We start from the raw sequence: 13,012 nt of genomic DNA, 5'->3' as shown, positions 1-13,012 counted from the left end.
TTTAGGTGTGCAGTGTTATGTTAAAACACTGTCTGAGGCTGTATATATAAAAGCAATCAGGAAAATCTTTTCTTGATAAAGATTGTATTAGTATAACTGAGTTGAAAAGGTCAGTTATTAGTACTTCTATTAGATATCTAAAATATTTGACTCTTAAATTTGTGGAAATTTTTATTCAGGTATGCAGATACAATGTTTTTGTAAATGAAGAGTCTAACCTTAAGTCTCCATCTCTGATAACTTAATACTATTTACAAATTACAAATATACCACGTGCTTATCTCACATGTTTAAGTGCAAATCTTACATTAACGCATTTATAAATAGAACTCTTGAATAGAAAGTCAGCATAGCATACCATTTGGAGGTATGCCTAACTGGATCAGAGTAGGGCATAAGGTGAGATCAACTTCAAAAACTAGCAGACTTAAAAATACATAATTTAAACAGGTTAGAAACTTCATAAACTTAATATTTATAGTATAACTACAGATATCTTGGAGGAAACTCTCACTGAACCTGAAAAGTTGGATTATGTACTTTCAGAATAGGATATCTTGTGACTATGAATTTAAGTGCTTCAGTTTGGTGTAATGTGTACTCAGGCTGTTTTCACATTGCTGTGCTGTTGGCTAGGTATGTGTTAACAGAAATTGAGTTAGCTTCCATCACATGCAGTGAACAGAAATATTAACATTGAAAAGCAGAGTTTTCTCTTGGTTCTGTTTTAGCTTCATGAATATGAGTGAATACTTAAAAGGAGGAATCTTTAGATATTCATTTAATGCTTATTTATTAAGTTACATACAAGACAGTTTAAAATAAAGTTGAGGTTGTATAATAATGGATTAAAGAAAGGCAGAATAAAGGATCCAGTAGCTTGCTATTCACAGCTAAGATATCAGCATTTGGTGAGGTGTATACATAGCATAACTGTGTTATTGTAATGGAGATAACTGATATGGTAGGACCCCCAGGCAGATGTTGCTTTATGGCATATATACTTAACTTTGTTATAGTAAACTTTACACAGAAGATTGAAAGACTTTTAAACTAAAAGCCAGAAGGATGTTACTTGAATGAAAGCTAAACTCAAGGAGGGAACTAAAATCTAGGAAAAATGAAACAAAAAAAGGATGTTTGTGCGTGGCAGCTCTTACCCCGTTTCCTGTTGTAGGTGAGCCTCTGCTTCTAGGCAGCCTTATGACTGAGTGTCATCAAATCCTGTCCTGTCTTTTCTGGTTCCTAGGAACTCCTTTGTTACTGGAGGTATAGTCTGTGCTCTCTGCATTGTAGTCTCTAAGGCTGTGCTTGAGTGGTAGGCCCTTTACAAAGGTCTCTGGCTCTTCACTTGAATATGCTTGGTAGTTCAGTTGCCTTACAAGGGGAGCTCCACCTAGCACAACTCTCAAAGGAGCACAATTGTGAACAGAAAAATAAAGCATATGCCATCTGTCACAGATGGCAGTAGCAGGTTACCATGTCCTGTGCCAAGTATCTCATTCCCTCCTGGAATTCATCCAGGGCTATTCACATATATTCCAAAACTGTGGAAGGAAAATGAAATTTGGGGCACTTAGTCTCATTGCAGGCCATGATCTTTTATAGATGCAGCATCTTACGTTTGTCCATATTAGTCATCTTCAGCATTGAGCTGTGGGATTCAGATGGAGAGAAAACACAAGTGGCAGTCTTCTCTCTCTTCCCTCTGAGCCCTGGGTTTTTGCACTTACCACTTTTATGTCCCTTTCTTCCTCGACTTTTTCCCTTTCTCCTCGTTCCAGTGGCATCTTTCCCTGTTACTGTCAAGCTTTTGTCCTCCCTCTACAATTGAACTGGACTTCTCTAGCACAATGCTTGGGTTCAGCAGAGTCGGTTGAGAATGAGACTGTCAGATTTCTTGCTGTCCTTTGAAGTTCAGCCTCTGACAACAGGAGGCTTCATTTGTAGGGAGGATAGATATCTACAACAGCTGGAGTTGTTGGAGACTCTTAGCAGCAGCAAATCTTTTTGTATATGCAGAATGCATTTTTCCCTTTGGGGCCTATAACTTGGTGTGGTTCTACAGTGATGGTACAAGGCAGTGCCTCCAATTGTGCTTTAGATTTTGGAGATCCAAAGGAACATGTTAGTCTGTTTCAAAGAAGAGTTTTCTAGATCAATTTTTCAAATAAGGACAGAACACTTCTCCTGTTTTCAAAACCAGTTTTGATTGAAATATACCATCATTTTTTTCCCTCCGTCTTCCGAGCTTCAAAAAAGTCTGAGACAGTCAGCAGGTATGGACAACAGCGTTTTATGTGGATGACCATTTGTAAACTATAGTCTTGCTAATGGCTCTCTGGAGGCCTTCAAGACTGAAATCTAGAAGCTAAGACTAATTCTTGGCACTGCTGTTAGTGTTTGGTTGTGTGTGGGGTGGGCTTGGTTGTGATTTGGACTTTTCAAATTAAAGCTCTCCCAATGATTATAAATGGATTAAAGTTATTACTTGTGCAAATTAATTTCTCACTGGTAAAGCTTCAGCATCTTGGAAACTACTGAATAGGCTTCGTCTGGACAAGCATGCACACAGAGCAGCTAGTGTGCTCTGTGTAAATACTCATCTGTCCTTGAGCTCCCAGCTTGGCTTCTTGGTGCTGTTTTAATGTTACATGAGCTGAAACAGCATGAGATTGGGAGCTTTTCCAGTGATGATAGACCTTCTTTGCCTCACAGCTGCTTTCTTAATCACCATTGTCTTAGCACTGCTATTGAATCTCTGGTGCCCTTTGTCCTCGTTTTGCTGCTTGTTATTCCATGCTTCTGACACATCACTTACTTTTCATCACCCTGACTGTGCCTGGTACAGCAAAGTTTTCTGCTCTATTAGCAAGACTACATGCTGTGCTCAGGTGATACTGGCAAAGGCAAAATGGTCAGTTTGAAGTGGATAACAAACTTTCGAACTATTTTGGCTTTCTGAAGTGAAGTTGTGATGTGTTAGAGGAATTCAGTTTAAATAGTTTAACATATAATTACATATTGTATATGTTAATAAGTCTTCTACAGCTTACCAGTTAGCTAGGAGTCCTATTTACTCTGAAATCAGATTTGAATCTCTTCAGATTTGTCTGCATGCCCAGTCCCTTCTAGTGTTCTGTTGTGGAACCTATTGATGTGAACTGTTAGTGCCTCCCTGGCTTTTCGCTGTTCCAAGGTCTGTGTTTCTGCTCTTTGCAACATGAACATTTTGATGTGTGCAACATAGTGCCAAGAAGTTGAGCCTTCTCCTGCGGCTGAGATTACCAAGGCATCAGCTATAGTGGCTTTTACTTTTTGGTGCTGGCAGTACTATGCATAGCTTTTATTTGCTATGGAGGCTGTGTATTAGCACTTTGAAGTCTAGGATTGCTTAGCTTGATATTTCTCACTGGAGAAAACTTGGAACGTAAGTATTTTTTCTTTGGTACTTAATACATTTGTTGCGCATGTCTACTGCTTCAAATGTGCTGACCCTTCTTTCGAAGTACTAAATGGTGTCCATTTCTAGTTTTCTTATTTTTTCCCTAGCTTGTGTAGCACAGTGAGTGAAGGAAATTACCTGTCACTTCCCATTGAGTCTATTCCTCTGAGATCTGTAATTTGAAAAGTGACTTTAGGGTATCCTATGGTGCTTGAACTTGTAAGAGTATGCTGCAACAGAATGTGCTTGTGTTTTTCCCTTGCATTAAACAGTTCTACTTGGACTGGAGCCTGCATTTGCTTTCTTTCATTGGTCTCAGCAAGTCTTTCACCTCCCTCCCCTTGACATTAAAGTGATTGTGTTTCTTTACAAAATAAACTTCTATGTGCTTCATAATTCAGCTGGTAGGTTAGTCAGCTGTTGATTAGTGTTTTTCAAATATTGTCTACTTAAGACCATGCCATGAATAATCCATGATTCAGCAGATGCAGCTAGTAGGGTTGTGGTTCATATTCTTTTGCTATCTTTTCTCTACTGGCTCTTTGACTTTTTAAAATGAGCTATGATGTGTATAATTTTGAGAATTAGGTTAAAAAAAGCTTCTGATGACTGACTTTAGGCTATATAAATAACATTTGGAAGCATGTTTTTTTTCCTAGAGGATCTTTTCTCTGACTGCCTGGTATTCCTAACATTTAAAGTAGGCTACACTTAAGTGAATATAGCAAAATAGTTTTGAATAAATATTTAACTCTCCTTAAAAGTTGTTGCTATGTAGTAGGCAAATATCTGAATTTTGGGTTTTTTTGCATCAGTATTGTCAAACAGAAAACAATAACCAGTACTCTTATTATGGCCCAGATAAAAATAAAAGCTTTTTTGTGATTCTTTATTGCAGTAGTAAGCTAACATTATGTCCTTGCTGAAATCCCTGTTGAAATGAGTGTCAGGGCAGTGAAATTAAGGAGGGGAAACAAATGTATGATCTAATTAAATGGGGGGGGGGGGGGAAGGGAGGCAGAATTGCTATGGTAAGTAAATAGGTCTTATTTTCAAACTCAGGAGTTAATGAAAGTAGTACAGTGTCCTTGTCACTGAATTAATAAATCATATGTCTGTAATTAAGAAAAAGGTAATGCAAACATTTAAAGTTTGAATATCATTCAGTGTTATTTAAGTATTTCCTTTAGTAGGAAAACAGATACTACTTTGAAAAAAATAGAAATTAAATGCTTTCTCTTGCAAAGCTGGTGTAAGCTGCAATGACTGTTTAAATAGCAATGTTAAGTGTGTTCACTGGGTCAGGAAGTATTTTTTCCAAAGAAAGGCCCCTATAAAACTGTTATATTCAACTTTGGGTTTTTTTAGCTCACTTCAAAGCTGCACCAGTGTCTGTTGCAGTTGTGCTATAATCAGAGGATTTAACCTTACAGTAGTGCTATTCATAGAGGACCTATAAAGCAGATAGCATTAGTTATTTTTTAATTGTTTAAGTTTAGTTGAAGAGAGAGGTAATTCTCTACAAGAATCTTACTGCATCGAGTAACTTTGTTTTTCATTTACAGAGATCCTGTAAACACTAGTGAATTCTGCTGGTAGGATACATTCTGGAGACTTACTGCAGAAACAAGGAAAAATATTTCTCGAATGGGTTGAATATGCCATTGTTGACTGCTAAGTGACAGAAACCAGCTGGGCACTTCACTAGTGATGTTTTCATTTTCACATTGCCAAATCTGAGTTTGCTTATACTGATTTAAAAAGAAGAAATCAAAGTGGAGTACCGTAAACTTGATATGGATAGTAAAAAAAAAGACAAGGACAAACCAGATGAAAGAATGGCACGGCCTAGTGGAAGGTCAGGCCACAATCCACGGGGATCTGGTTCTTCAAATTCTGGAGTGTTAATGGTTGGACCTAACTTTAGAGTTGGCAAAAAAATTGGATGTGGTAATTTTGGAGAGCTACGATTAGGTAAGATCCCTTATTTCTTTGTTTTGGTTTACATTCTTCAAAGCATGCATGCAGACTAGGAATGAAAATGTCTGAACATACTGTTACAGTTCTATAAACTTTCAGATATGTTAAGTTTGCCTTGCAGCTCTATCATATGTTGATGTGTGTATATAGCAGAAGACTTTCTAGGACTAATAATACTTCATACCTAATTGCTATCCTGAATTTAGTCAGTTGTCTCTAAGAAGCTGGAAATGCCTTCATGCTTACTGTATTTTGCTCTATCTCCTGACCTCCTAAATCAATTCTGATCTTTTTGGGCTAAAATTGTAAAACATCCTCCTTCCATACTTCTAGGATAAATACTTTCTTGGAGATCTCTGGGAGACAGCAGAGAGCACAGTGTCTGCAGCAGGCATGCCAAAACTGCAGCAAGCTCTTGATTTCCTCAGTCATCAGCAGCAGTATGGCAAGGCTGAACGGGGAACTGCTTGCTGTTGGTTAGGCAGTAAGGATTCATCCGTAGGAAACTCTGGAGGTGGGGGTGATCTGTAAGTTAGCGTTCTCCTCACCAAGTCTTAGATGGATGAAGATAAAATGGTGGAGAGGGGCAAGGACTGAGAAGGACCTGTGGAGTTTTGAAGAATTTGTGGGCCAAAGTAATTTTTTTTTTTTTTTTTTTTTTTTTTTTACTGTTGGTTAAGGTAGACACAGTGTATAAAATAGATGTAGGCTTTTGGAAGAGTTTATACTAATTTATTTTTGAGGGGCTTAATTTCCGTGATGGCAGCATGATTAGCCAAGGCTTTTAAGATCTGAGAATTCTGTATGTGTTAGCAAGCATAGCTCAACATTTAATGCCAAGAATTTATTCCAGTATCCTTGGAAGGCTTGAGCTGATGCTCTGCTTCAAGGTATAGAGAGATGTGTTGAAAAGCAGGGTATTTGAGTAGGCTGGGCTGTGTAGATGTAGCTACTGTGTTTCTGTTCATGTTTTGTTTCTCTGGTAGGACAACTTCTCATTGTCCTGCAGAAAGATGATAATATGTGGTTTTAATATCGTACTTTTTGGGGCTGTTACGTGTGGTATGAGTCAGAAGTGTAATCAAGCTCAGCGTATTACTGCTGTGAGGGAAGAAAGGTCATTTCTGTCCTCTTTACTGAAGAAACTAACAGTCTCCTTAAGTGGTGTTCTGATTATTTGTAACAATAAAGAAACAAGATTGATACATTTCAACATTTGAAGTGTTAGATATGTGCCTCTGAAGTTTACAAGTTAGGCATGAGTTGTCTTCAGCTGTTCTTCAACTTTCCTAAATTGATCTTGAATGTTGTTTTTCTTTTAAAGCTCTGCACGAACTAAACCATACCAGTCTGATTAATATATCACAGTTAATACTCTAAACAACTGTAAATTAATCAAGTTAACATTTCCAGGGATTTTAGGAAGAAACTTTTTGCCTTGTCTGTTATCTTGGATTGCTCACAGCATATGGAGTTGATCGTCTGATATTAATCTGAAATAGGTAATCTCATTTACTGGCAGCAGTTGAATCCTACAGTGAAATTATGTATTTCATTGAGAGACACTAATATAAAAGTGGCAAAGCTTTAAATCTCATAATACTGAAATAAAATTGGGCCAATAAGTGAAAGAAAAAAGGAGAATACTGTGCTGCCCTTCCAACAGCCAAGGGCAGCAGGCTTTTTTCTTTCAACCTCTGCTGATTTTTTTGCATATATAATAGGTGCTTCAAGTCCTAATTTCTATCATATGTAGGATAAGATGTTTTAGATGTATAAATTACTGAAAGTAAAAGTTAGGATTGGTATTGTAGATTCTGATTTAAATATTTTGGTATTTTTGCAGCTGTTACTACACTAGCAAGTAAATTAAAACAGACACCCCTCCTATGAAGATGTATGCAAGCACTTAACTTGTTTTTGTACTTCAATGGAACTGGGATATATTTTGAGCATCTGTGTAAGGGTCCAGTCTTAAAGACTTAGAGGAATAAAGCTAATAAAGAGCAATGAAGTTATGCTTCAGGAAATAAGTTTAGTTACAACCCAGTAGCCATTGTAGTCCTTCCACCTGAGAAGAAAAGAATTGCCAGACTTCTATGTTGGCATACTGTAGTGGATCAAATAGTAAATTTGCTATATGTAGCAAATGAATATCTGATGTGCAACTAGCACATTTGCTTGCTAAGGGACTGTGTGCTAAATTGGTTTGAAGATTGAGCTGTTAATCTTAAGGCTGTCCTGGGTTAAAAGTTAGGTAAACTGATGGGGTAATAAAAGAAAGCTTATGCTGCTGCCGTATGTGCTGCATTACCTATTCTGTGGTCAGAGATCTCAACAGAGGTGTCACATCTGCTGTCTTCTGTATTTTAGAGACAGTTGTCTCGAATTCAGAGCTACAGTACCCTTTCTGGTGGGGTTTTCAGAATGATAGGCCTGCCATTACACCACTTTGATGAAACTCAATATCCAGTCACAGTAAAGGGATTTATTAGCTACTATAGTGGCTGCCTGTGATGCCTAATAGATTCAATGGGCAGGGCCCATGCAAAATTTCTTTTTAAAGTCTATGGATCCTAATAGTGTGTAGAGACACAAGCAGCTTTAAAGTATGCTTTTGGTCAAAAAACGTAACTCTTGGTTGGTCGTTAAGTAAGAATTAATATTTAAGATGCCTGGAAATCTGCTCAAGTCCTTGGATAAATCTTGAAATTTTCTTGGTGGCCAAACTAGATCACAGTGCCCATACCAACTTGCAGTTGTTAGCCTTTGGGTAACTCCTCTTCCTTTTGTAAAGCTGATCTTTTAACAAACAAATGACTTTGATATTCTTTTCTTCAGCTTTGCAAGAACAGTCTTAATAGGGATTGGAGCTGAGATCAGTCTTTGACTATAAATGTAACATTTTACTGGGAAGCTTTTTATCTTAGTTCCATATCTTACTTTTCCCATCTGATTTCTTTAAAAAAAAACTTTTCAACTAATCTGAATTTGGGCCAGCATAATATTAGAAATACATATGATTGCCATTAAAAGTAGTGCATGTTTTTCATTTCTTTTCAGCTGTCTGCGAAGGAGTTGAAAATGTCAGAAGTGACTACCTATTTTTGCATCTGATACTTTTCAATTTTATACCTCTACAGCTTGTTTAACATCTTAGTTGTCTTATAAGGGATTGATGTAATGCTGGTCAAAGTACTCATTAAGCTGTATATTGGTGTTAAAATAGCAGATGCATCTTTGAGGTGTAAGCATTTAATTTAGTAATATTCTTGCTCTCTGTCCTAACACTGTTTAGTGAATTACAGAAATGGGGGAGGTGTGGGGAGGAAATAGCCTTTCCTAATTCAAAGTTGTGGTAGGGTCTGATATTCCAATACCATAATATAATTTAACTCAAATTTAAATGGTTTGCAGTAATAAATCTAAATATAGCAAGTCAATACACATTCCACTTGCAGTAATTTATCAATTTTTCAAACTTCTTTAGGCTATCAAAATTTCTGCAAAATTGGCAAAATAGCCCAAACTATCTCAGTGAAGAGATCAACCAGTTCTTACACTATTCAAGAGTCAAGTTTTCTGTAAAGTGTGGTATCACACTATTAAAATCATGTTTTAAATCAGTACCAGAATATTTAGGGTCTTAGATTAAAAGTATTAACAAGAATTTCTTGAGATTTAAATATCTTACTTGAACAGGGAACATGATCGCACAGTACCAGAATCTGTCATTTTTTGTCACAGTAGAGCGCGGATGTTTCATTAGCTTTTCCTTTTTTAACCTCTAGTCTTACATTAAAAGGAAGTGCTTAAAGTGTATATAAAGTTAACGTCTAACCAGAAGCCTCAAAACTAGTTTGAAATAAGGATTTGTTTTACTCAAATATGCATAGTAATTGTTTCTGATGCAGATTTGTTTTATATATCTTGTGTTCTAGTGGTAATGGTTCTGTGTTCCAGGTAAAACATTTTCAGGATATGTCGATATTAATTTAAGTGATTTTTTTCTGAAGGCCTCTTGTCATATAGCTAACAGCTATAAAAAGCTCTGAAAACTTACTAAAATGTTACTACATCTTGAGTTTTACTCACAAATTTATAGTAGAGCATTCCTGTGTTTGACTGTGAACTGTATTAAAACAGTGAACTATATTAAAAGTTGACATAAGAATTCAGCATGTTTTAGATTGTTTCAGTAACTCAAACCAAAAATGTTAAACTCTAAACCACAAGCCAAGTCCTCAGACTTTGTTAATCTGACTAAACTGCTATTTACGCTTTACTTGAAAAAGTCATATGTTACTTTAGTGCAATTAAAGCACAACATAAACTGTTAGCTGAACTAGTCACAAGCCTAGTTATTACTTTCCAAAGAGCTCTTTGGTGAGTAGTGGCTGAAGAAAGTGGTCCTAAGTCCGTTTGATATGGATGGAGTTTTTGGCAGAATAGATCTCCCACAGTTCTGTGCTTTTATAAACTGTCACTGCCATAGTCTCATATTCTTGTTTTTTTTTTTTTAAGGAAAAAATTTATACACAAATGAGTATGTGGCAATTAAGCTGGTAAGTTAATATTTTTTTTAAGATTTGGGGTGAAAAAAATCATCAGACTTTCTTATATAATGGTTTGATTTCCTTAATTGAAATCTTTAGTGCTTGTGTATTTTCAGCTGATTAGATTAAAGTAGTTAGTGGTAGACATAATTATATGCCTTGGCCATATTGAATAAAACCAGTGTTAAATGTTGTCGCTGATCTCAGAAGTAAGTTTACATTTGTAAAGTCAATGGTGGTTGACTGTTTCTTCAAGGATTGGTTGACTGCTTCTTCAAGGACATGCTCAGCATTCTTACCTGGTAGATTCCTGACTTTCAGCAAGCGGAAGAGAGCAAAATTTAACATCAGACATCAAATGACAACAAAAAAAGCTCCAGAGATCCTGCAGAATGCCTGCTTTCCAACACCCTTACTCCTTCCCCAAATTCAGTTTTTCATCTGTCATCATTGCTACTCAGACTTCTGATTGTAAAAGTGTGTTTTTACTTGCTAAGATTGAAAGGTTTCCTTACAAATGTGCATAACTCATGTAACTGTTAATGTGACATTGTTCTGCCCTTTCCAAATCTTTCTTTAGAACTATTTAGTTTACTTCATGTTGTACTTCTGGATGCGTCTTCTGAAAACAGTCATTTACTTAGAACTTAACCAAGGTATACTAAGATGAAATTCAGTTCTGTAGGTTTTGTTTTCTGAAGGCTTTTCAGGACTTGCATAATTCTCTTGTTGCTGCAGTCAGACAGTTTTTTTTTTCATAGCATGCTATGGTAAATACTCTGATTCCATAAAGTAAAAGGTAACTTCTGAAAACAAAGATATAGCTTAAGTCTAAAGAGCATTGCATACTTATATAATAAATGTCTCAAATATCTGTAACTATCTAGTGGTTAGAAAAATAATTATTTCGGGAGTAGTTACAGATCTAAAAAATGCCGAAGTTACTCCTTGAAAGAGCGATACTTGAAAATGTTCTGAAAATTCCTCTAGTTAAATTTTGTTTACTGAAAAGCACCTTAAAGTGGTTTTTGAAGCACTAGTTGATGATGTAGAGCAAGAGAACTTTAAATTTGATTATTGGGTTTTTGGTAAACCATTTTTCTGATTTTTTCTGATATTAAACTCACTTTTTAAAAATTTTAATGCATAAATTTATATTACTGATTTATTTCTATATTAGCCTATTTCACTTTTCAAAGATGTTGTTCAGTGGCAAGCTTTACTATATTGGTTTCCAAATGACTCAGTCTCAAGTTCATTTAAAGCTGTGCAGAAGGCTTTAATAACCATTATTGGCTAACTTTTTTAGAAGTCACTAGAGATCCAGTGTAGTGTAGTAGAGTGTCTGATTTCCTACTGCTGCTTTAAGGAATCTGAATATATAGTTGTCCTCTTGCATTATTGATATGGAAAAGTATGTCATCACAATAAACAATAGCTAGAAGAATCAGTAAAAATACTTTTAGTTATTGGCAGGTAGCACTAGTGGCTTCTTTCAACATAGTTCTCAATTATTTTTCTTTCAAATTCTATGGAATGTTTTCTCACCATTGAAAGGGATTTGGATCATAAAGTGTAGTCTTTCTGCTACAGACAGCTGCATCAACTTTCTGCTACAGACAGCTGCATCAAATTGTGTGTGGGACTTTAATTTTGCTGTGTGGGTTTCTTCTTCTACTCCTATTGGACACTGTTTCAGGACTTTTTGTGTTCTAATGGTTAGAAAGGTTGTGTTTATTCATGACTGATATACCTTCCTTCCTCCTGTTTAAGCTTAGTCTAACATTAGATGTGTGGTGTTCCTCCCCTCGCTCCCCAATGCCTGGCACTCACTCTGATGGTGTTTTGAAAGCAGCCATCAGTACCTATGCTCAGCCTTTTGTTTTGTTAGCCTAAATGAACCAAACTCTTAATTTCTTCTTTATCTCAGTAATTCTGTGCCCTAATTCTAGTTTATTTTTCCTGAATGGGCTAACTAGAACTATATGTATTGTGTTTTGATGAGCAGTAACCCTTACCAGGTACAGTTACAGTAATACCTCTCCCAATTTATCCTTGAAGCACACTTGTGCTCTTCATGGCAGCATTCCACTCTTGACTTAATATTCTCTTGTAATCACCTGGCAGGAGAATCTTTTTCCTCTTATGCAAGATGTTTTGTGTGTAAATGGTAACCATTTACCCTAGCACAGAAGGATTGTGTGGGTTTCTTCCGAAAGGAAGAGTTTTAATTGCTGCATTTGCAAGGCAGCTTACAGGCATGTCTGTCACTACTGCTAACAGTAAATGGTTTTTTTTAACTACTGTTTTGACTTCAGCTTTCCACTGTGTGGATCACATCTTAATATTTTCCTTCCTGGATTAAAGTGTATGAAGTACTTTACTGTTTATGATGCTTGGTTTCTTAACTTTTGGAAGATAACTTTAGGAATTACTTCTCTAAGGAAAAATAGTTCAGACAATTTTGCTTTTATGACACTCAGGCCTCGCACAGGTACACGTTTTAAAGCATAAGCTTTATATGTAAATGCATATTCTAGAAAAATGATTTCAGTTGCAGAGTTTTAACACTTCTGGCCTCTTTGTTTGGCATGTTTGGGGCAGGAATTTGTTTTAAAGGTCAGAATGGATTTTTTTAAAATGAGTGAGGATGTTTACAGCAGGGTTTTGTCAATTGTATGCCAGCTGTGTGTGTTTCTGTTTGTCTACCAATTTGAGAGCAAGTATACAGATTGGTATCTTGTGACTAGGTAGTTCTTCAGTAACTACTGTTTGCTGATCTGAACTGCACCTTTCCTGTTAAATCTGACAGTAAATGAAGAGGTTAAGTTTCTTACTACATATCCCTCTACTTTGCTTTTACCTTATGTTTCTTCCCTGCTCTTCATTCTCCATCATGCTTCTTCCATTTCACTCTGCCAAATTTCTCAGTTGCAGAAACTCATCTCCTTTACAAGATGTTTAACCACTACCCAAATAACTAAAAATTGCTGCTTGAGCTGCATCTGGGAATAACTATTCTTTTCTTTCT

General features: G+C 36.3%; 1 protein-coding gene across 9 annotated transcripts in view; it reads left to right on the top strand.

Moving 5' to 3' along the window:
• Positions 1–13,012, top strand: part of LOC135323437 (casein kinase I) — a 78,727-nt gene that overhangs the window by 19,243 nt on the left and 46,472 nt on the right. For all 9 annotated transcript variants that reach the window (XM_064500892.1, XM_064500889.1, XM_064500891.1 and 6 more), the window contains 2 exons: positions 5,011–5,419; positions 9,950–9,990. In XM_064500892.1, coding sequence (XP_064356962.1) covers positions 5,242–5,419; positions 9,950–9,990 — 219 coding nt within the window. In that variant the 5' untranslated portion in view covers positions 5,011–5,241. The remainder of the gene's footprint in view (positions 1–5,010; positions 5,420–9,949; positions 9,991–13,012) is intronic.

This window comes from Dromaius novaehollandiae, chromosome W (assembly GCF_036370855.1).
Source record: "Dromaius novaehollandiae isolate bDroNov1 chromosome W, bDroNov1.hap1, whole genome shotgun sequence".
Taxonomy (NCBI): Eukaryota; Metazoa; Chordata; class Aves; order Casuariiformes; family Dromaiidae; genus Dromaius; species Dromaius novaehollandiae.
The sequence above is the reverse complement of the archived record's forward strand: the minus strand, read 5'-3'. Positions and strand labels throughout refer to the sequence as shown.